At 35.9% G+C, this 24,316-nt stretch overlaps 2 protein-coding genes across 2 annotated transcripts; both read left to right on the top strand.

The window, feature by feature from the left end:
* Positions 1 to 387: 387 nt before the first annotated feature.
* LOC137717009 (L-ascorbate oxidase homolog) lies at positions 388 to 3,084 on the top strand. The gene is made up of 8 exons (XM_068456353.1): positions 388 to 534; positions 633 to 742; positions 839 to 1,109; positions 1,508 to 1,607; positions 1,695 to 2,040; positions 2,241 to 2,606; positions 2,705 to 2,786; positions 2,887 to 3,084. The coding sequence occupies exons 1-8, from the start codon at positions 388 to 390 to the stop codon at positions 3,082 to 3,084; spliced, it is 1,620 nt and encodes a 539-aa protein (XP_068312454.1).
* A 14,238-nt stretch (positions 3,085 to 17,322) lies between these two features.
* On the top strand, positions 17,323 to 20,792 carry LOC137716923 (uncharacterized). The gene is made up of 6 exons (XM_068456290.1): positions 17,323 to 18,419; positions 19,209 to 19,403; positions 19,495 to 19,628; positions 19,716 to 19,803; positions 19,892 to 19,997; positions 20,100 to 20,792. Exons 1-6 carry the CDS (start codon positions 17,323 to 17,325, stop codon positions 20,790 to 20,792), a joined length of 2,313 nt encoding a protein of 770 aa, XP_068312391.1.
* Positions 20,793 to 24,316: the final 3,524 nt, after the last annotated feature.

Genomic DNA, 24,316 nt, shown 5'->3' with positions numbered 1-24,316 from the left:
TGCATGAAGTGCACCGCAAACGAGCTTCGATTCTTCATGGCTCTTCGCGTACATCCATATATCCACGCTGGCATTGCCTCCTCTAGGCTCTTCAGCTGCTTCCTTCCCTTTCCATTTATATATAATCCCTCCCATCTCTGAACTTGCACAGCTCAACCACACGGCTACAAATAGTACTACACTTTCACTTTAATCAATCCTCCTCATCTCTCTCTTGGGGAGGATTGACAATAATTCGAGTACGTATTTCATAATTTCTAGCTACGTACATACTTGGGAAGTTTGAATGCGTAGCTTTTGCAATTTGCACTAGTTAGTACGTTTTGCCTAAACGTGTTTCTTTTGTGCAGAAATCTGAAACTTGGACTACATATAGGATCTGACACAATGAGGCCAACCATTTTCGTGCATTTTGTCGTTGGAATTTCGGTTTGCTTGAGTTCTTTCTGCACCATTAATGCAGAAGATCCATATTTGTATTATACATGGACTGTAACATATGGAACCATTTCTCCCTTGGGTATTCCTCAAAAGGTTTGGCTTTTTGATCCTTCATTAACACAATGTTATTATATAATTCTGTATGTATAACTTCTGCTTAATTAATCTAGAAAGTTTGATTAATTATGCAGGGTATCCTTATTAATGATCAATTTCCTGGGCCAAATATTGAAGCTGTGACGAATGACAACGTAATCGTCAACGTTATTAACAAGTTGGACGAACCTTTCCTCATTACATGGTGAGTATTTTGTTGGCAGTTGTAATGGTTGTAGTCTTGTAGATTTAAAATGCATGGCTTGTCATATGACTTATTTCTTGTGCTGTGGGAAATCAGGAACGGAATCAAACAGCGAAAAACCACGTGGCAGGACGGAGTGCTTGGAACGCAATGCCCGATTCCTCCAAACACAAACTGGACATACAAGTTTCAAACGAAAGATCAGATTGGAACCTTCTCCTACTTCCCTTCAACTAAACTGCACAGAGCTGCTGGTGGTTTTGGGGGTTTCAATGTTGCACATAGGTCTGTCATTGCAGTGCCGTATCCTATTCCTGCTGGAGAGTGTACCCTGCTTGTTGGTGACTGGTACAAGACCGGCCACAAGGTATGTAACTCATAAAGTAACAGATAGTCGTCATTTCATTTACTCTAACTTTCTTAGGCGTCGATGCTAGAAGTAGGAAAATGTACTTTTTTTATACAGCATGACGTATTAGGTTGTCAGATTGGTCAAAACATTTCGGAGGCAAATTGTTATCAACCATCATTGTTTTAAAATACTCGCCTCGGAGCACGTCTAGGAGACCTTAAAGGCGGGGTGAAAGCAATTTCACCTTCGTTTTATGGGAGTTGGCAAAAAACTCGCCTAGGCTTCGTTGGAGTGCTATCCCCACATCCGGAGTGCAAATTGTTATCAACCATCTGTGTCTTAAACTGTTGTATCAGGAATTGCTATCCCTGCGAAACGCCTCTGTTTTCTGATAAACGCTCTTATTTTTTCAGGAGTTGCAGCAAACATTGGACTCTGGCAAAAATCTTCCACTTCCTGATGGTCTTCTTATCAATGGGCTTCTTAAAAATGCCGTCTTCACCGGCGAAAAAGGTAACCATTAGCCCTCTTCAAAAGTGTCTGTATAAAACTATCTGTTTTTGAAGATTTTCTAATCAAAGTTTTGTTGGGTTATTTCAGGAAAGACCTACAAGTTCAGGGTTTCAAATGTGGGGATAGCAACTTCAATTAACTTCAGGATTCAGAGCCATACAATGACACTTGTTGAAGTTGAAGGAGCTCATACCTTGCAAGAGGTGTATGAATCACTTGACATTCATCCAGGCCAATCCGTAGCTGTTTTGGTCACACCACACGGTTCAGTCAGGGACTATTTCATCGTTGCCTCTACCCGATTCACAAAACCAATCCTCACGACCACTGGAATTCTCCGCTACGCTGGTTCTAACACCCCTGCTTCGAAACCATTGCCAATTGGTCCAACCTATCACATTTACTGGTCTATGAAGCAAGCCAGGACAATCAGGTAGCAATCACTTTCTGGGGACTTTTCTGTTGCCAGTTTCAGAAGCATATACAAATATATTTGGTGCATAGAATTTGTTCCCAAATTATGTGACAGTGTCTCAGTACCTAATTTGGCGATCAGAGTTAGTAAGCCTTCCAATATTGTCTGATGATTTGCTAATTATGTAATTGACGATTTCTCTTATCTTTTGGGCGAAGATTGAATTTGACAGCAAATGCAGCCAGGCCTAACCCACAGGGCTCATTTCATTATGGAACTATTCCAGTTGTCAGGAGACTACTTTTGGCCAATACTGCTACTAAGCTCGATGGCAAGCTTCGATATGCCGTAAACAAGGTCTCCTATGTAGATCCGGAGACCCCATTGAAGCTCGCCGATTGGCTTAACATCCCTGGCGTGTTTAACTTCAACACAATCAAGGACACACCTACTCCAGGCCCTGCAGTATATGGCGCCTCTGTCATAGGAACTGTCCTTCATGATTTTGTGGAAATTGTCTTCCAGAACACTGAGGCCACACTTCAATCTTGGCATCTGGATGGATACAGCGTCTATGTTGTTGCGTAAGCTCTATGACCAATAGTCACGTGTACAACAACATATTACCCAAACATAATATTTTTCTTACAATATGTCTAATAATATTTGTTGGTCTTTACAGATATGGCCATGCTGCTAATTGGACATCAGCTATAAGGAGACGTTACAATTTGGTAGATGCTGTACCTAGACACACAGTTCAGGTAACTGACAGAACATGTACCGATCAACATCATCCGATTTAAGCATACTTTCTGAAATTTTATCGTTCATTAATGATCAATGTTATTTGGTGTACAAAAGGTATATCCACTTGGTTGGACTGCTGTACTAGTCTCTTTGGACAACAAGGGTATGTGGAATTTAAGATCTGCAATCTGGTCTAAGAGGTATTTGGGGCAGCAATTGTACATCAGAGTTTGGAACAACGAACACAGCCTGTTTACTGAGAACGATATGCCTTTGAACACGTTGCATTGTGGCAAGGCCAAGCAGCATTGATAGCGAACTTATTTACTCTTTGATCATGTATCTCTCCGTATGTTGTTCTTTCATTAATTTTATTTTTGAAAATTTGGTAGTTCTTAAGTTTCAGTTACGAGGCTATGACTGTCGAAAAAGAATGGGGAAACAGGCTTGGGGTTGAGGGAAACAAGATGTTTTAAAGTGTCTGAGTTAGATGTCTTGCTAGCTACCACGTCCTATATAGGATTCATTTCTCTTACATGTTCATTTTCTATAACGTTATGTGCTTCTATAGTCCCCAGTACAGTGTTTACTTCTCTTTTTTTTTTCCTGCCTATATATTATAGGTCATTACAGTTAGCCACAAGATAGCATTGTAGCAATTTCTTATAAAAGAAAGGAAAAGAAATTTTCTGTTTGGTTCCTCAGAAACTTATGGAAATGTTTACAAGTTTTTTCATAGCACGGTCCGTATTTTATCGGTTTAACCCTAGAATCGGTTTTAACAAAAACCATTATGGAAACCGAACTGAACCCAACCTAACAGAAAGCACTCAGAAACCCAACTAAACAAAAAGCACTAGTCACTACAAGGATGCAATAACAAAAGCTCCAGACTTTACTCCACAGGTGTTCAAATTCAAACTACCTTCGACTGACTATTAATACAAATATATATGAGTAATGCTGGGTAGATTAACTTTTTAGATCACATTTGCAAACTATGTGATATGTTATCAATATCAAATAAACATGTTAATCAACACTTGAGTAATAATTTAATTATCAACAATCACGTCATATAGATTAAATAGATGGTGTCCCTAACATTACCCTTAAATCATAGTGCAAACTCTACAAGGACATGGTATTTGATTATTCTCGTTCAAATGGTGCTCTATATTTGGAGGTAACCCCAACTACTAATCCATTGTCTATGCACGAAGTCAGGTTACTTTAGTCCTAGTATTGAGCTGCACACTCTGACATATTTCAATAAACTGCCATAATAAAATATACGTAAAATTATTAAGACAAACATATAATATAACAACAAAAAAGTCAAGAAACTCAATTTAAAAAATTCACATATTTCTAGCTCAAGAGCAACTAGTTGCTAAAACAAACGTACTAGAAAATATTGGAGTCACACAGAACATGCTAGGTGTTAAAATTTGCAATAATCTAACAGAAAAACCAGAATGCTTTCAGCATTTACATGCTCAATATTTCATACACATCATTACTATTCAGACGCAATAATAATTTTGACTAGAGGTAGCATGAATACTATGTCATTGTAAATTGCAAGTATTAAAGACAACATGACTTGAAACTTTTTTCTTGTACTTAATAATTCTCAAGCTTTAGCACCTTTAATCCTGAAAATCATGAAAATATAAGAATTTCATATATGTATATACAAAGGTAAATCTGCATCAGAGCATAATTACATGAAAGCATAACAATGAAATTTTAAAAGCTGACTAACTAAATTGTAGATGTTCAGTCAATTTACTAGTTTCAGCTTCCCATATATCCTCCCAAAAAAAGCTTTTGGCTTAGTTTCCAATGTTAGGTCATTGGACTAACTAAGTCAGTAAATAATAATAGAATTATAACCAATCAAATGATTCTGTTCACAAATGCCAATAACCTACAAATTTAAAAGAGAAAATAGAAGAATAACAATCATTATTCATTCGGAAGAGAAAGGAAATTGATAATTGGGTGTCTAAGTTTTGTCAAGCAAAGAACTGATCGAAGATGAAAATTAAAAATAAATAAATAAATCATATAAGATACAAATAAGGACCTCGTTGTCGACTTAAGAACTCGATACAAAAACTCAATTTCTCTTTCCTTAATTTAGGTCTTGTTATGTCAAAGAGAGAAGAGAGTTAGAGAACGAGCACCAGAGGGTGAGAGAGAGTGCCTGAGGAAGGGAGACGAATGATAGGTGGTGGTCGCCGTAGGTGGCAACCACCAGGTGGCTGGCCATCTGAGTCGCGGTGCGAGGGTGGAACGAAGGGGAGCTAAAGACGGGACGGGGTGAGAACATAACGAAATAGGCTTTAAAATTTGGTGGTTATGATATTAATATACCGGTATTTTTTAGTTTTAATACTATATTGATGAATTGCCTAGCACTTGACCTTCTTTGTTGTTATGTGATGAATGTTAAACTTTCGTCATATACTCGGCCGTAAAATTTCTCGTCCAATAGATTGTGGAGAATCTAAAATGTTTATGTGATACAAAATATTTTGGTGTTCAAAAAATTCTTATGTGACGATTTCTAAAAAACTCAATTATTTTTACCCAAATGTGATGAACTTTTATGCACTACAAAAAATTTGTCACCTAATCTATGTTTTCTTGTGGTGAATGTCTATGGCAAGGAATATGTACAGGTCATGCAAAAAAATGACTTTACGTTATTGAATGGTGGTATATGGATCACATATAGTGTACAAATATAGTTTTCCTAACGGTGTACATATTGTAAGGATGTGCAATAAATAAGTAAAGGAAGGTTAATTGAGCGTCGTCTTGATTCCCCCTCTTGTCACATCCCGACTCCGTCGTAGCACGATATTGTCCGCTTTGGGCCATGCCCTCACGAATTTGTTCCTGGGCAAGAGAACCTTGCTACCCAAAACGTAGCATGCTAGGAAGAGAGGGGCATGTACATATAAGGTTAGGGACCAACCCTCATCCCGCCGATGTGGGATACTACACCTCTCCCTAGCCACTATTTTTCTAAAATTATTAATTTGCTTTCTTCTATTTTCTTGTGTAATTTTTTTCTTTGTTTTATGCAAGAGGGAGGGAAAAATCAAACTTGAGTCCTTAGATATAAGAATGAGTGCTTTAACTAACTAAATTACAAACTCATTGCTTTTTTTTTTTTTCCCTTGTGGATAAGGGAATTTTGTGGGTTTAGTTTATTAATTAATTAATTTTTATATCAACCATAACCTTGGTGTTAGCTTAGTTGGTGAGGGACGGTTGGATAATTGAATGAATATTTCATTTTTAACTCCTGCCAATGTAACTAAAAAGAAGTTATAATTTTTTTTTTTTAATAAACGATATTATCTATACTAAGGGAGAGGGAGTGGGCTTAGCCTCACAATGGGCTAATTATAATGTGGTTCAAATTTCTCACCAAAGACCTCTCACTTACAATAATACTAAGTGAAAAAAGAACAAGCCATCATTAGCTAAGAAAAATTGATGTTCGACGATAAAATTAATTAGTTAGTTATAAACAGAGACCCAACTTCTTGTACTCCCTTTGCAATCTTTCTTCCCCATTTTGATTAGTAGCAAGCCCCTCATCAAAACTTCATGGATCAAAGCTTTTATGGAGTAAAAAACTTCAGAAACTTTAATCCTCATAAAATTGCACGCTGATGCCAAAAGAAGTGCAATCTGTGGCAATAATTAAGGTTTGAGCACCCAAAGGGCTTAAGTATCGATAAGCAAGTTCCAGAGACGAAGCAAGCAAGTTTTGATAAGGCTGTAGTTATAGAAGGAATCACCCGACGGCCGACTATAATAAGAATCAAATTGCTAAAACAAAAAAGGGAAACTCTTTCCAAAGAGGCTGCGAATTTTACACTTAATTCTTCACTTTCTCGTAACCAAACACTACTCTCCCATAATCTTCATGTGCCCTCCACCATCCCAACATCACCCTCACAGCTCACTTAAAAATTAGTTAAACCTCAAGCAATTTTTTAGCCAACCAGGACTTTTGCTTAACTCTCTCTCTCTCTCTCTCTCTCTCTCTCTCTCTCTCTCTCTCTCTCTCTCTCTCTCTCTCTCTCAATTCCAATTAATTCTTAAATATTTCTTCTACATACAATCTTATTTAGGTCTTATGGATATGCTAGCTAGGTACCCTTAAAATTGTTACATTTCCCTAATTATGGTGAATGGCGTTTCGTCCGGTTATTTCCGATCAGAACGGGGATCAAGGCAGGGCGACCCATTGTCTCCTTTTTTATTCCTCTTATGTGCGGAAGTGCTTTCGTCGTATATTCGGAAGCATGAGATGGAGGGCCGGATCAGTGGGGTACAGGTGGCGCTGGTTGCTACTCCTATCACTCACTTGTTATTCGCGGATGACTCGGTGGTCTTTTGTAAAGCGGATGAAATGGAGGCAGAACAGGTGATTAAGATTTTGGAGGAATATGGGAAGGTTTCTGGCCAAATTATTAACTTGGAGAAAAGTTCTATATTTTTTTGTAAGGGTTGTCCAAAGAAGGAAAAAAACCGAATTGTGTTGAGAATGAACATTCAGGCTAGAGATGGATTTGGTAAATATTTGGGGATTCAAGCTGATTTTGAGCACTCTAAGAAGGCAGTGTTTGAATCAGTTCGGCGAGGGATTGAAAGTAGTATCGCTGGTTAGGCCGAGCAATTTTTGTCATTGGCGAGGAAGGAAATTTTGATTGAATCAGTTGCCATGGCGATGCCGAATCATGCTATGACGTGTTTTAAATTGCCGGTGGGTATTTGTAAGGAAATGGAACGAGTTATTGCTCAATTTTGGTGGAGAGGATAGGCAAAGACTAAAGGATGTCATTGGGTGGCGTGGGATAAAATGACCTTAAGCAAGAAGTTGGGAGGGTTGGGGTTCCGTGATCTTATGGGATTTAATTTGGCTATGCTTGCCAAAATTAGCTGGCGGGTGTTACATAATTCGGAATTGGTGCTTGGTGTGGTCCTAAGGGATAAGTATTTTCCTAACTCTTCATTCTTGGTGGCAAATAAGTAGAATAAATCGTCGTGGGGGTGGAAAGGTATATTACTAAGGAGACAAGTTCTGAACCGTGGGCTTCGGTGGTGGGTGGATAACGGGGAATCTATCAGGATAGCTAGTGACCCATGGATCCCTAAGCCGTATTCGTTCAAACTGAGGTTATGGAATGAGGCTCCTAATTTGAAGGTGCGTGGGTTGATCACTGACGATAGGCAGCAATGGAAAATAGATGAGGTTGCGACTTTGGTGCCTCCGGAGGACTTGGAGTTGATTCACATTATTCCAATTAGTATAAGTGGGTGCTAGGATAAAAGGATATGGCATTACACGAAGAACGGGAGGTATTCGGTGCGGTTGGGATACCATGTAGCAATGAAAATGATGAAAAACGAAGATTTTGGACGCAAAGGAGGAGGAATCTCAAGTTCTTCGGGTGTGGTGGGAGGGACGTGGAAGAGTATATGGTCCCTGTTGGTGTCGAATAAAATTTGGTTTTTCATTTAGAAGGCCAGTCGTAAGGCATTGGCGGTGAGGCATAATCTGGAGCGACGGAGAGTTCGGGTGGTGAATAAGTGTGAACTGTGTGGTAAGCCTGATGAAACTGAGGCTCACCTCTTTTTTGGGTGTGAATTTAGTCGAGCATTCTAGTTTGGGACGACATTGCAAATTAATATGATGGATATGGGGGCAAGGGATTTTCTGGAAGGATGGTAGAGATTAGTGGAGAGAATAAAGAAAGAGAAGGATGCGAACTTGATTTTACAGCAGGAGGCGTTTGGGTTATGGAGAATATGGAAGTGCAAGAATGAGGTTGTCTTTACAGGGAATCGCATACTTCCACATGTTGTCGTTGAATTGTCGCGACAGCAAGTGGAAAAGTTCCGGAAGGCTACGGCAGTGGACGAAGGGGAGCAGTGGAATCAGCAGGACTCTAGGGTGCAGGGAGGGTCAGTGGTAGGAATGGAGGGCGATGGTCTTCAATGGAGGTAGCTTATATTTGGAGAATTAAAGTTGAACTGTGATGCTGCTTGGAGAAGTGATACAAAGGGGGGGATTAGATGGGTGCTCAGGGACTTTGTTAGGATCCCGAAGTTACGGTATGCGGCTACAATTACGGCGGAGGTAGAAGCTGTTAGAGAATGGCTGGAGGCGATTATCGGGAGTGAGGTTATGAAAGATGGTATTAGATTGGTGGTGGAATCGGATTCAAAGGGACTGATTCAGATGCTGAACAAGGAGGTCACGGTTGACGTGACTCTAGAAATTTATCTCCAAGATATTTGGAGGATGGCGGAGTTGGTAAAAATTTGTTTTACCCCTCGGTAATGCAATCGTGCAGTCCATTCAGTGGCAGCGTATGTTGTTAAGCAAGACGGGAGATTTGGTTGGATGAGTTGGGTCCAAAGTTTCTTTTTAATATTATAGTAGAAGATGCAAATGTAGCTACTCACATTTAATTCAATAAAATTCTATCTTTCGACAAAAAAAATAAAAAATCCCCTGGCCAAGATAATAAATAAAGAAAAATAATTTACATACATTTCTCTTTCTTTCTATGCACACCTCTGTACATTTACGTTTATGATAAAAACAAGGGTAATGCTAAGGAGATTACATTTTGAGACAAAGTTTTGAAAACTAAGGGACATGGAAGTTGATGATTGGTTGATTACTTAAACGTTGATAAACATGTTTATTACTATTGGTGACACATCGTTTAGTTTGCAAATTTAGTCTCCAAATTGAGTAATGCTAGATAGACTAAATTTGGAGACTAAATTTGCATGTGTTACCAATAGAAATAAGCACGTTTATCAACGTTTAATTAATAAACCAATCATCAACTTCCATGTCTTTTAGTTTTCAAAACTTTGTCTTCGAATTTAGTCTCCCTAGCATTACCCATCCAAATTTAGTCTCCCTTGCATTACTCTCAAAACAAACTAGGGTGTGAAAAAAAAATATATAAATAAATAATAAATAAAATAAATAAATCAATTCCTTAAAAAAATTCCAAAATTACACACCAAAATATGTTTGAAAACTAATCCAACACCCTCATATATCCATATAGAGAAATAGATAACAGCAAAAAGGAAATAGAGCAAAGAATAAGAATATGTGGTATGGAGAAATGCTCAATTGTTTGCTCATTCTATTGATACCATCAGATGCCACTTAGTACTACAGTCTAGTAGTACTTCTCTTCATTTGTAAGTGAGAAGTCTTAGGTTCGATTCTCGCCAAAGGTAAATTTGACCAACATTATTGTTAGCCCATTATGAGGCTAAGCCCGCCTATTCTCTTTAATGTAGATAATATCGTTTGTTAAAAAGAAAATATAATCAGATAGTTGACTTTGTATAAACTATAACATGCAACTAATAACTATTGATTGACGTAGGAGAAAGAACCAAGGGTCTTGAAGAGACAGGGGAGATAACCTGGAAATCACTCAACTAGGGGGACAGAGTCATTCGATGTCGCTACGGGGATAGAACTTGGAATCACTTGACTAGGGGCAACCAATTCACTCAATGTCGCTAATCATGAATTCACTTGACACGACCAAGTCTCACACTTGATTTAAGGAAGGAGAAAATCACTCTCTTCTTAGATTGATTATAATTCACTCAGTTGACTTTTTAATCTTACATATGGAACCCTTTAAATAGGAGGCTACCTTACATTGATAGGATGAATAACTTAATACTAAAGATTGTAGTTACTAGGCATCTAATTAAAACATGGCCTTGAAAGATGAAAAGTCACCAACAACATGTTTAATATAGGGACCATATTAATTGGTATGCACTGTATCATTCTCCATTTCTGAAAAAACTCGTCCTCGAGTTTGCATCTTTTTTTAGCCTTGGTTTGAATTTAGGTTTTCTCCCTTCCCAACAATATTCCATCGGTTGTAGCTTTCCTAAATTTTGATCTTTAACAATGTGCTGGAGAATTTCAAAGCAAATTTAAGTAGATTCTTGATCACTTTGTCGTGACCACATCTGTACAAGTCCATAGTTCATTATTGAACTTAACATTAGACTATCAATCTTCTCATCTTGAAAAAATTCAAATGCTTCATATTCTGAACTTTCCAAGCTGCAAACACTTACCAAATCATGTTCTTCATCAACCACTTCAATGTTAGCAATTGTTTGAATAACAATCATCAAAACACCATCCTCCAAATACTCATCATAAATTGGAGGCAAATTCCAATCAATTCTTTGTGAATAAAACATATAATCTTCCAAAAATATCTCACTAGTGTGACTTTCATATACCTGATTATTATTCATTGGTACTAGATGCTGGTATTTCTCTTCGTTGAAAAAGAAATCGCCCTTGCAGATTTTGCACAAAACGTACACCCTTCACTATTTTGCTAGCAAATTCCTCCATAAAAATTTGACTGAGGCACTGTCTTTTCTATTGGAAAGTGTACTCAAAGACCTTCCCAATGATATGTAACCTTTTGGGTAACTCAGACTGAGAAAACTGAAATTTGAAGAAGTGTAGAAGCAACAAGACAATTTTTTTTCCTTTAAACCTACAGCAGAAAATCTGCTTTGATGCCACTTGAAACAGGATAAGCCAAGGGTAAATGAATATAACAAGGGATAATAACCTGGGAATCACTTAACCAGGGCAACGAAACTTGCTAGACGTCACTAGGGAGATAGAATCTAGGAATCACTTAATCATGGGCAATGAAATCACTCACGTCGCTAATCATGGATTTCACTCAACACGACCAAGCCTAACCCTTGATTTAAGGAAGGAGAAAATCACTCTCTTCTTAGATTGATTATAGTTCACTCAATTGACTTTTTAATCTTACATATGAAACCCTTTAAATAGGAGGCTACCTTACATTAATAGCATAAATAACGTAATACTAAAGATTATAGTTACTAGGCATCTAATTAAAACATGGCTTTGAAAGATGAAAAGTCACCAACAACATGTTTAATTTAGGGACCATATTAATTGTTATGCACTGCATCATTGATTATTTGCATAAAACAATACGGAGAGATTGGTGGGATCATGGCATAGCAACAGATTCATTAGAGAGATTACAGGTTGATTTGATACTCTTGTCATCCCCCCTCAAGCGAAACGGAACAAAGTGTAGATTGAGCTTGGAAGCAAGGAAAGAGAACCGTTCCCGAGAAAGTCTTTTGGTAAAGACATCAGCAATTTAATTATGAGAAGAAATTTGTCAAGTATGGAGGACTCCTTGAGCGAGAAGCTCACAAACAAAGTGGTAATCAATCTTTATGTGACAATTGCACGCATGAAAAATAGGATTAACGGTCATGTAAAGAGCAGAATCATTATTGACAAAGATGCATGGTGGAGTGCAAAGTGGAATGCCCAGTTCACGAAAGGAATAACAAAACCATTGTATTCAACTACCGTCACAGAAAGAGCGCAATATTCGGCTTCAGAGCTAGAGAGAGACACAGTGGACTCTTTTTTGGTTGTCCAAGTAAGGAGATTAGGACCAAGAAATATGCAAGCACCAATGATAAACTGGCAATCATCAATGGAACCCGCCCAGTCAACGCCGAAAAATCCACGAAGAGAGAAATCATGAGATGAACGGAAGAGAATACCATACTCAACGTTGCATTTCATTGTATTCAGCTACCGTCACAGAAAGAGCGCAATATTCGGCTTCAGAGCTAGAGAGAGACACAGTGGACTCTTTTTTGGTTGTCCAAGTAAGGAGATTAGGACCAAGAAATATGCAAGCACCAATGATAAACTGGCAATCATCAATGGAACCCGCCCAGTCAACGCCGAAAAATCCACGAAGAGAGAAATCATGAGATGAACGGAAGAGAATGCCATACTCAACGTTGCATTTTATATAATAATAGATGTGTTTGACTCTTGAAGATGAGGTGATTTGGGATTGTGCATGACAAACTTGATTAACGATATAAGCAATATCGAGGCATGTCAAAGTCAAATCTTGTAGACCACCAACCATGCTTCAAAAGGTTTCAGGATCAGAGATGAGATCACTATCATGAGTGGACAAGCGTGTGGATGAGAGAAATGGTGTATGGCATGGCCTACAAAGTTCCATTTTGAATTTCTTCAACAAGTCTAAGGCATAACAAATTTGAAAGAGAGAGGGATGATTGCCATATCGAGTGATCTCCATGCCGAGAAAGAAATTAAGCTCCCTTAACTTGCGATTGGCAAAGGTAATGCATAATTGATCAGTAACTTTGGAACTGCATCAGAGCTAGAACATATTATAATAAGGTCATCAACATACACCAAAACATAGAGTGAGTATGTAGATGAGTGGTGGATTTACCGTGGAAGAAGCCATGACTACGAAGGAACGAGGCTAAGCGCTGAAACCAAGCACGAGGGGCTTATTTGAGGCAGTAAAGAGCTTTGTATAAATGACAGGCATGCTTAGATTGATGTGAATCGACGAAATCAAGTGGTTTTTACTTATAAACTTCCTCGTGCTACCATTTAAGAAAGCCTTGCGGATGTTAAGTTGTTGCAAAGACTAATGTTTAGAGACTGCATGGGCAAGAATGGTACAAATAGTACATGGTTTAACAAAGGGAATAAAGGTCTCATCATAGTCAATCTAGCATGTTGATTCTATCCTTTGGCGACGACTCGAGCTTGTGATGCTCAATGAAGCTATCCGTCATGCGTTTAACCTTAAAGACCCATTTACATCTCATAATATTCATATAGGGAGTGGTTGGAAATAAGGACCAGGTTTTATTTTCGAGAAGAACCTTATACTCTTCCTCCATGGCTTGTTACTGGTGCAAATATTTGGAGGCTTGAGTGTGACTGATGGGTTCAATGGATTGAGAATCCTGAAGTACATCAAGTCCATGAGAGAATGGATGCGCGGTAGTCTACATGTTTTGCCTAACGGGCCAATATGATATTTCTGATTGAAGGAGGCAACACTGCTAATGAGTAAGTGGTATTTTATTAGAAAACACTTGACAAACAGAAGCAGAGGGATGTCGTAAACGAGTATGCCATACATCATGAGTTGTCTGTTTGTCGTAAAAAACAAGTTTTTGTCTGATGATAGGAGCAGTACGGATGTAGGTATAGGTCACCATGGTTATGCCCAATAAGAAGTACATGGCACGTGTGCTTGTCCTTCACACAAAAAGAATGATCATTAAGAAAACAATGATTCTCATAACAAATCAACGAAGGGTTAACAAGTTATTTTTAATGGGAGGAACATATAATACATCATTAAGTAACATAGAACTATGTAAACCAGATATGGAGTAGTTGCCAACATGAGAGATATGAAATTGATCACCTTGGCCCACACTTACAGAATCGGTACACGTATAGGGTTAGATTTGTGTGAGGGTGGAAGGGTCATTAGTGATGTGATTAGTGGCACCAGGATCAACCACCCATGGTGTTGATGACTGAGAGTCAACGTCAGTAGTAGCGAGATAGGAAAAATTCCCACCTATGACGCATTGCTTGGCTTGGTGACTATATTCCTCACAAAGTTGATAGTATTCAACATATCCAAATGTAGGTGCCTTGGGTGGCGACAGTGCAGGAAGAAGAGGTGGTTTATTATCTTGAAGTGGACTTGGGTTAGGCCGAGGATAATTCCAGTTGGTCTGTGTTAACATTCATAAGACTATTATCTTATATATGAAATCAATCAATGAGAATTAGAGATTATGGATTCTGGAATTTGAGAGGAAGTCGTAAAGAGAAGAAGAATGTGCTCTCAACTCGCTACTACCAGACCCTGCCATGTTAGACTCAGTTCACAGACAACTCAAGCTCGATTTTGAGTTTCTTGGTAGTTCCTTCACATATCTAAATGCCCAGTATCAATTGATCGAACCTGACTCTGAGGCCATGTTAACGTTCATAAGATTATTATCTTATATATGAAATCAATCAATGAGAATTGGAGGTTATCACTACTACAAAAGGACCTAATAGTGTCAGTTGTTGCGTCGGTTTAATATTATATAGTGGCGAAAAAGAGATTTGCGACACTCATTGAAGATGACGTCGTATTTACTGTCGCTTATAAGCGTCATAAAATTTCTATGTCGCTTTTAAACCGACGTAAAAATTTAGTGTCGCTTATAACCGACATATATTTTAATATTTTTAAGTACTGGCATCGCTTTAAATAAAATAGTGTCGCTTTTAAGCGACATAAACTATGGGTGTCGCTTCTAGGCGACACTAATTCTTGTTTTTAATATTTTAAATCCTGCGTCGGTTTTGAGCGACATATATTTTGAAAACCAGTGTCGGTTGTAAGCAACACATTGATGGTCTTTATATGCTCTCCCCCGTGTTTTCTTTTTCTTCTCTTGCACTTTTCTTATTCGTTCTTCCAATTTACAAAGTCTCCCGTGTTCTCTCTCTTTCAGCTTTCTCCTTTCGTTTTCAAACTTCATTTGTTCCTCTTCACAACAGTAAGTTTTTCTTCCTTATAATATTTTTATTTTCTCCTCTTATGTTTAATTTTTAGTTACAATTTATTTTTGTAGGAAATTTTTTTGAGCTGGTTGAGTACATAAAGAATTGTTGACGTCGAAATTCTTCAACAAATCAGGTTTGTATCACTAACTTCTTTAATTTTTAAATTGTATAATACACAAGTTTATTTATTTAAAAATTATAATTTAAGCACTTAGATAAAATTCTACTATTTTTGTTAAATTAATAAAAATTTAGTCAAATTAATTAATTTTGTCACTTGAATTGTTATGAGAAAATGGAATGAATAATATTTATAAGCATTTATGTTAAATTAACAATATTAAATATAAAATAAACTTATAATATTGAGTAAAATAAGAATATATTATGTTAAAATTTTTTTTTTTTTTTTGCACTCTAATTGTTATTTTAATTTGTTGTTATTTTGATAATTTTTTGTTGTTATTTACTAGAATGGATTAGATGAACATAATTTGAATTGTTATGAGAAAATGGAATGAATAATATTTATAAGCATTTATGTTAAATTAACAATATTAAATATAACATAAACTTATAATATTGAGTAATATAAGAATATATTATGTTAATTTTTTTTTTTTTTTTTTGCACTCTAATTGTTATTTTAATTTGTTGTTATTTTGATAATTTTTTGTTGTTATTTACTAGAATGGATTAGATGAACATAATTTGGATTGTTATGAGAAAATGGAATGAATAATATTTATAAGCATTTATGTTAAATTAACAATATTAAATATAACATAAACTTATAATATTGAGTAATATAAGAATATATTATGTTAATTTTTTTTTTTTTGCACTCTAATTGTTATTTTAATTTGTTGTTATTTTGATAATTTTTTGTTGTTATTTACTAGAATGGATTAGATGAACATAATTTGGATTGTTATGAGAAAATGGAATGAATAATATTTATAAGCATTTATGTTAAATTAACAATATTAAATATAACATAAACTTATAATATTGAGTAATATAAGAATATATTATGTTAATTTTTTTTTTTTTTTGCACTCTAATAAGAATATAACCTAAACTTATAATATTTAGGAATATAAGAATATAAGAATATAACCTTTCATAAGAATATAACCTAAACTTATAATATAAGAATATCCTTTCATATAAGAATATAACCTTTCATATAAGAATATAACCTAAACTTATAATATTTAGGAATATAAGAATATATTAATTATTTTTTTTTGCACTCTAATTGTTATTTGAATTTGTTGTTATTTTGATAAGTTTGATAACTTTTGGTTGTTATTTATTAGAATGGATTAGATGAGCATAATTTTGATAACTTTTTGTTGTTATTTTAATTTGTTTTTACTATAATAGGTGTTGAAAATTAAAAGATTGCAATCGTGATAGAGTTCAAGGGGTGAAAGATAGAAATTGAAAATTTTGATAGTTATGCCTACATGATAGGGATTGAAAGATTGTAGGCATCTTAGTGTCAACGTAATATTTTACCTTCGTAAAGTGGTAAAATATGGATAAGAGTTGGTTGACAATACCCTAAAATTTTGAAGCGTATACAACTGGAATTAATTTATTTTTGGATCAAGCAGTTGCAAATGGTGTTGGTCCTGATAAGTTTAGATGTCCTTGCAAAAGATGTTGTAATCGATATACTTTTGTTAGGAACACCATTGTTGAACATCTCATATTGTATGATATGGATAAAGATTATAAAAACGCTTGTTGGCGACATCATGGCGAGCAAAACATTGGAGAGCAAAATGTGGGAATTGGAGAAAAAGAAACAGGAGATGAGGTGATTGGCATGCATGATTTTCTTAATGATGTATTTGTCCAACCATTAACAGAAGAAGGTGTTGGGCTATCTACTGAACCCCCTATTGGGGAAGGGCGTCCAGAAGAGGTGCAGACTTTTTTTAAGTTGCTTGAAGAGGCAGATCAACACCATTGTTGAACATCTCATATTGTATGATATGGATAAAGATTATAAAAACGCTTGTTGGCGACATCATGGCGAGCAAAACATTGGAGAGCAAAATGTGGGAATTGGAGAAAAAGAAACAGGAGATGAGGTGATTGGCATGCATGATTTTCTTAATGATGTATTTGTCCAACCATTAACAGAAGAAGGTGTTAGGCTATCTACTGAACCCCCTATTGGGGAAGGGCGTCCAGAAGAGGTGCAGACTTTTTTTAAGTTGCTTGAAGAGGCAGATCAAGATTTGTGGCCAGGTTGTAAGGAGTTTAAGAAATTGGAAGCAGTTGTAAGATTGTATCAGATCAAGTGTTTAGCGGGAATGCTTGACAAGATCTTCACCACTTTACTGGAGTTAATTAAAAGAATGTTGCCTGAAGGGGATTGTTTGCCTGAATCCTGTTTTAAGGCAAAAAAACTTATAAATGACTTGGGTCTGTCGTATGTGAAAATTGATGCATGTCCCAATGATTGCATGATCTATTGGAAATATACTTCAGATTTGACCGTGTGCCCAGTTTGTGGTAAATCAAGATATAAAATTACCAATGCAGAGGATAGCTCGAGGAAAAAGGTCGCAGCTAAGGTTATGTGGTATTTTCCTTTAAAACCACGATTGCAACGATTTTTTATGTCGAAGCATATGGCTGAACATATGAGATGGCATGCAACTGAATGTCCTAAGGATGAATTTATGAGACATCCTTCAAATTCTCCCGCATGGAAGCATTTGGATAATTTATATCCGGATTTTGCGTCAGAAATTCGAAATGTCCGATTAGGGTTGGCCAGTGATGGATTTAATCCTTTTGGGAAAATGAGGAATGATCATAGCACATGGCCTGTGGTGCTTTCTGTTTATAATTTGCCACCTTGGATGTGCATGAAGCAACCAAATTTGTTATTGTCTTTGTTAATACCAGGACCACGCAGTCCTGGTAAAGAGATTGATGTATACATGCGTCCATTGATTGACGAGCTGAATGAGTTGTGGGAGGTGGGCATTCCCACTTATGATGCATATTCCAACCAAAGTTTTACGATGAAGGCTGCCGTGTTATGGACTATAAGTGATTTTCCAGCTTATGGAATGTTGTCAGGATGGAGTACACATTGTTATAAAGCTTGTCCACATTGCATGCATGATAAATAATCTATTTACTTGCCAGCGAGTCGCAAAATTTGTTATATGGGGCATCGACGTTTTCTTGAAGATAATCATAGGTTTCGAAGGCAAACCATCACTTTTAATGGTCGTCGAGAGCATCGTAGTGCACCAAGGCAGTGGACTGGTTTACAATGTCTCGAAGAACTTTCTACATTGAGATTTACTTTTGGAAAACCAAACAAAGATGCTTCAGTTGGGCAACGCAAAAGAAGAGCTTCGAGCAGTACAAGTAGTAACAGTCAGTGGAAGAAGAAATCGATTTTTTATGAACTACCTTATTGGAGGCATCTGTTGATTAGACACAATCTTGATGTTATGCATATCGAGAAGAATATATGTGACAGTGTGGTGGGAACATTGCTAGATATAGAAAAGTCTAAAGATGGATTGGTTGCACGTGCAGATCTTGAATTCTTGAACATAAGACATAGTCAACACCCACGTAGAGAAGGAAATAGAACATTTCGACCTTCAGCATTGTTCACATTGAAAAGAGAAGAAAAAACTGCGTTTTGTAAAGTATTGTCTACTATTCGGGTCCCAGATGGATATTGATCAAATCTGTCGCGATGTGTGCACGTGAATGAACGAAAAATACATGGGTTGAAAAGTCATGATTGTCATGTTTTAATGCAGCAGTGACTCCCGCTTGCAATACGCCCGGTTTTGCCTAAAGCTGTTAATATGGTTTTATTAGAGTTGAGTACAATTTTCAGACAGTTATGTAGTAAGAATGAGTCTGAGGAAGGATTTAAGCAACTGAATTCAAGAATTGCCTTGACATTATGTCAACTTGAGAAAATATTCCCTCCTGCATTTTTTGATATAATGGTGCACCTCCCAGTTCACTTGGCAGATGAAGCAGCTCTTGCAGGGCTTGTTCAATATAGATGGATGTATCCAATTGAACGGTAATGAATAAATTTTTATAATTTTTTTACAATTGTAGTCATAACTTTAATTAATAATTATAATAATTTGTATTTCGTTTTATAATTGTAGGTATTTGCAAACACTGAAGCGCTATGTTCGTAATAAGGGTCGTCCTGAAGGTTCTATTGCTGAAGCATATTTGGTGGATGAGTGCTTGTCATTTTGTTCCATGTATCTTAGAGACGTTGAGTCTCGTCGTACCCGTAGAGGCCGAAATGAAGATGGTATTGGACGTGGAGTATCTGGTGGGTTATCAATTTTTTACTCGAAATGATGTTATATGGGTTCAGGAGAAAATGTGGAGCTCGATCTAAATGTTCTTGATCAGTGCCATAGATACATTCTAAATAATTGTGATGAAGTTAGCCCATTTAGAAGGTAAGAACGTTTAATCATACGTCTTAATGTTTTATTGGTTTTCTTAACTTTGAAAAAATAATTATCTAAATTGGACATAATTGTGTAGGCAACATGAAGAATTCTTGAAAACTAAACATCGTCGAGAAAGGTTAACTATGCGACAAATTAAGGAGCTAAGCAAGAAAGAATTTCCAGAATGGTTCAAGCAACATGTGAGTTGATATAACAATCATATTATTTATTTATTGTTTTGCATTTTAATTATAACATGTTTATAGTTATTCTGTCAATTTTTATCTTCATACTTATTACAGATGAATTCAAGATATGATGCTAATGACACATTGATATCTCAAGACTTGCATTGGCTAGCTAATTATCCTAGTAGGGTTGTGAGTAGATACAAAAGTCACATTGTTCATGGATTTAGATTTCGTATAAAATTTGTGGATGATAAGCATAAGAATCAAAATTGTGGTGTCTTTGTACCTGCAAATGTTCCTGGAGCAATTGGGCAAGTAAATTGTTATGGCAGAGTTGTAGATATGTTCGAGGTCAAATATTGTGGTCCTACTGAAGCAGGAGATAGGGGTCGAGCTGTGATGTTATTTAAGTGCGAATGGGTTAATAGTGAAAGTCCACGAGGAATGAAGACTGATCAATATGGATTTACTATGGTGAATTTCAATCAATTGGGATTTAAAGAGGATCCTTTCATACTAGCATCACAAGCATTACAGGCATTTTACGTGGAGGACACGATTGAAAAAGATTGGCACGTAGTTGTTCGAACTCAGCCAAGAGATTTATTTGACGTATTAGAGGATAGTGATGCTATTGATGATTATGCCACGCCGAACTTGGATGATCGAATTCTTGATAATGAAAATTTCCATACAAGGGTTGGCGTGGAAGAGACTCCCTTTCTTGAATCATTAGCGTTGCCTACCGGGTTCGTTAATCATGCCAATACCGACGATGAGCTAACAGATGATGACAGGGAATAAATATATTAATTATTTTTTGTATTAATTAGACTTTGTTTTATTCTGTATGCTATGATATGTATCATAAAATTATATTTCTGTTTTTTTTTTTTTTTTTTACTTGTTTGAACGCAACGTTAACCTTATGTCATGGGGGCAGACTTAGCGTCGGTTTTAACCGACGCAACCCTAGCCTATTTCGACACAATGTTAACCATATGACATGTGTGTCAGAGTTGGCGTCAGTTTTAACCGACGCAACCTTAGCCTATTTCGACGCAATATGAGACTATTTCGACGCAAGGTACCTATTGTCAATCATATGTATTAATGCGAAATAAGGACGATTATTTTTTATTATTTGCAGTTTTATACCCCTAATAATAATAATTATATATTAATTTAACTGTTTTACACACCTAAAAACTATAATAATTATATATTAATTTAACTGTTTTACACCCCTAAAAACTATAATAATTATATATTAATTTAACGGTTTTACACCCCTAAAAACTATAATAATTATATATATAATTATTATACGCATTCTATGAAACTAATTTGAACGATGCAACCGTCAAACATGTTTGTATATAATTCGAGATCGTATTTCAACGATGCAACCGTCAACGAAAAATGACGATTTAACGGGTATTTTAAATCTGATTTTGATGATTTTTTATAGCTACACTCATTGACCCTATATGAATACAATGAATGAATTCGATCTTCAAATTAAAATATTTATACTAGTGGATACCACAAAATCTTACGTCATACTTAATGAAAGTATGAATAAACTCTTAAGTGTTAGTGAATCTATCGTTTTGATAGGATACACATTCTACGAAACTAATAACTATGTAAATATTGAGAAATTCTCTAAATACATTTAACTTGGTCGCATAATCTCTACTATGATATCATTGTCAGCCATCACAATGCAAACTGACTTACTATCTCCATTTTTGGACAAAAACGGTGCGTTTTTATATATAAGATAACAACATTTCTATCTTCCACCTTTGTGTTCATGTCCTGAGGTCCTCATCTTATAATTAATTCGGTCGCACACAATTATATATACGTACGTGGTCAAAATGTTACAAGTTCATGACCCTGACAACCTTTGAGTTAATTAATTGACTTGATTAAAAACTGATACAACAAGTATTTTATGATCAGTGGAGTTCTATAAGGTAAACATGTGCTTTAGGTAGACATCTTATCTTACATATATCTTATAAAATAATTAACAATAACATAATTAGTACAAATGAATAGGCTGCGTTTCCTGAATGTTACATTGCACTTTATCAATATACGCACGCCTTTATAACATGCATGTAATAATCTGTCTCGAGATATGCAGATAACGATTAAACTGGTTTTATAATGTTCCATGCATCACCCACTCCGAGTATGTTTCATTTGCCCTCTTTAATTAGTCATGATCAAGTACATTTCCTCATTGCATGTGCTACCTTCCAGTTTCGACCAAGGCTTCAACAACCACTATATATATATATATATATATTAGTTATTATCAACTATATTAATTACAATGGCAACCGTAATTTAAATAGGAGGTTTCTTTGGGAAGCTCCAAAAGCAATTGATCAACGTTATATACGTCTTTGCAAGGTTTTTTTGTTTTTTTTTTTAACTTTCTAATACTAGGGACAATTCTTTAGATTATCAAACACACTCTTTCATGTGTGCCGAATATTCAAGCTTAAGACCTTGACAATTTAACAAGATAACATGAAGCACATGTGTTAGTGTACATAGGAGAATCTGATTAGGATTCCGTCTTCTTGGGTTAGATTTTTCGTATTCCCTATGAACTTAGTTTACTTGTACGCCAAGTCACTATTATGCTCTAATATTATGAATAAAGTTGAAGCGATAAGTAACAAGAGAGTGACTCAACTCTTCTAAGCCTTCAGGGTAATTAACTTTCCGATGTGGAGCAACTCTACATATCACCACACTTCCAACTTTGATTTGGGTTCAATGGTGCTTAATCCATTCTAGTAAATAACAACCAAATGTTATCAAAGTTATCAAAATAACAACAAATTAAAATAACAATTAGAGTGCAAAAAAAATTAATTTAACATAATATATTCTTATATTCCTAAATATTATAAGTTTAGGTTATATTTAATATTGTTAATTTAACATAAATGCTTATAAATATTATTCATTCCATTTTCTCATAACAACTCAAATTATGTTCATCTAATCCATTCTAGTAAATAACAACAAAAAATTATCAAAATAACAACAAATTAAAATAACAATTGCAGTGCAAAAAAAAATTGATTCAACTTATTAAATTGATTTATTAAAATATTATATGAGATAACATAACTAATTATTTTTTAATTTTGGGTTAAACATTTTTATTTTTTTTGTTTTTTTTTTTTATCCTTGTTCCTTTTTTTTTTTTGTAAGTTAAAACTTTATTTTTATGTTGGGCGGGAGTTTTCCCGGTTTTTTTGCAGGGGGGAATGGGTTGGAAGATTTTGTCAGTCATTGGCATGTCAACTCGTGCTTGTATTGGTTTTAACCGATGCAAAATTATACACTTTCGAGACTACTGCTACAATGGATTTTCTGTCAGAGATAATTCTTATTTCGACGCAAACTTTTTCATATTTCGACACAAACTTGATCTTATTTCGACGTTATGAAAATCTGTCAGGCCTAACGTTGGTTAAAACCGACGCAATGTGACCTTATTTCGATGCAATGTGAAAATTATGTCAGGCTTTCAGTCAAAACTATGTCAGGCTATAAGATAGGTCGAATCAGATATAGTGGCGGTTTTAAGCGACACAAACCTGTGCTTATTTCGACGCTATGCAAACTGACGTCGGTTTTAACCGACGCACTAGGTCCTTATTTTGACGTTATGCAAGATAACGTCGGTTTAAACCGACGCAATAGTCTTCCACTGAAAAGTATAGCAGGTTTTCTATCAAAAGTGCAGGCTTTCTGTCAAAAGTATGTCAGGTTACGTGTGTGGAGGTTTAAGTCAGACATTGTGTCGGTTTTAAGTGACGTAATGTGTTCATATTTCGACGCTAAGTTTTCATCCATATTTAATCTTCTTTGTCTCCCTTCACTTCCATGATTCCACTTCTGTCTCTCGTCTCTATCCCCCATTTCTGGCTTCCTCTTTCCCCCATTTCAGCCATATTCCTTCTCCTTCCATTAAGTTTTGCAATGGATAATTCTCGTGAAGATCAACGTTCTGAGGAACTTCATTTGGAAGAGGATGAGGCTGATGCTGGTTCTTTTTTGAATTGTTATTAATCTCAGTTTTTTTTTTTTTTTTTTTTTGTGTGTTTGAACTATTATTATTGCTAAACTGAAAATATACATTTGTTTCTTGGTTTTTAATTGTGTGTTTGTATTAACAAGGTACATCTCAACGGAGGCGTGGACCCTCAATTCCTAAATGGACGAAACAGCTTTGTTCGTTTGATTCGTCCGGAAAATGCATTAGTGATAATGCTAGTGCTTTTTCAAAA

The sequence above is a fragment of the Pyrus communis genome, chromosome 1 (assembly GCF_963583255.1).
Source record: "Pyrus communis chromosome 1, drPyrComm1.1, whole genome shotgun sequence".
NCBI lineage: Eukaryota > Viridiplantae > Streptophyta > Magnoliopsida > Rosales > Rosaceae > Pyrus > Pyrus communis.
This window is presented reverse-complemented; position numbering and strand designations above follow the sequence as displayed.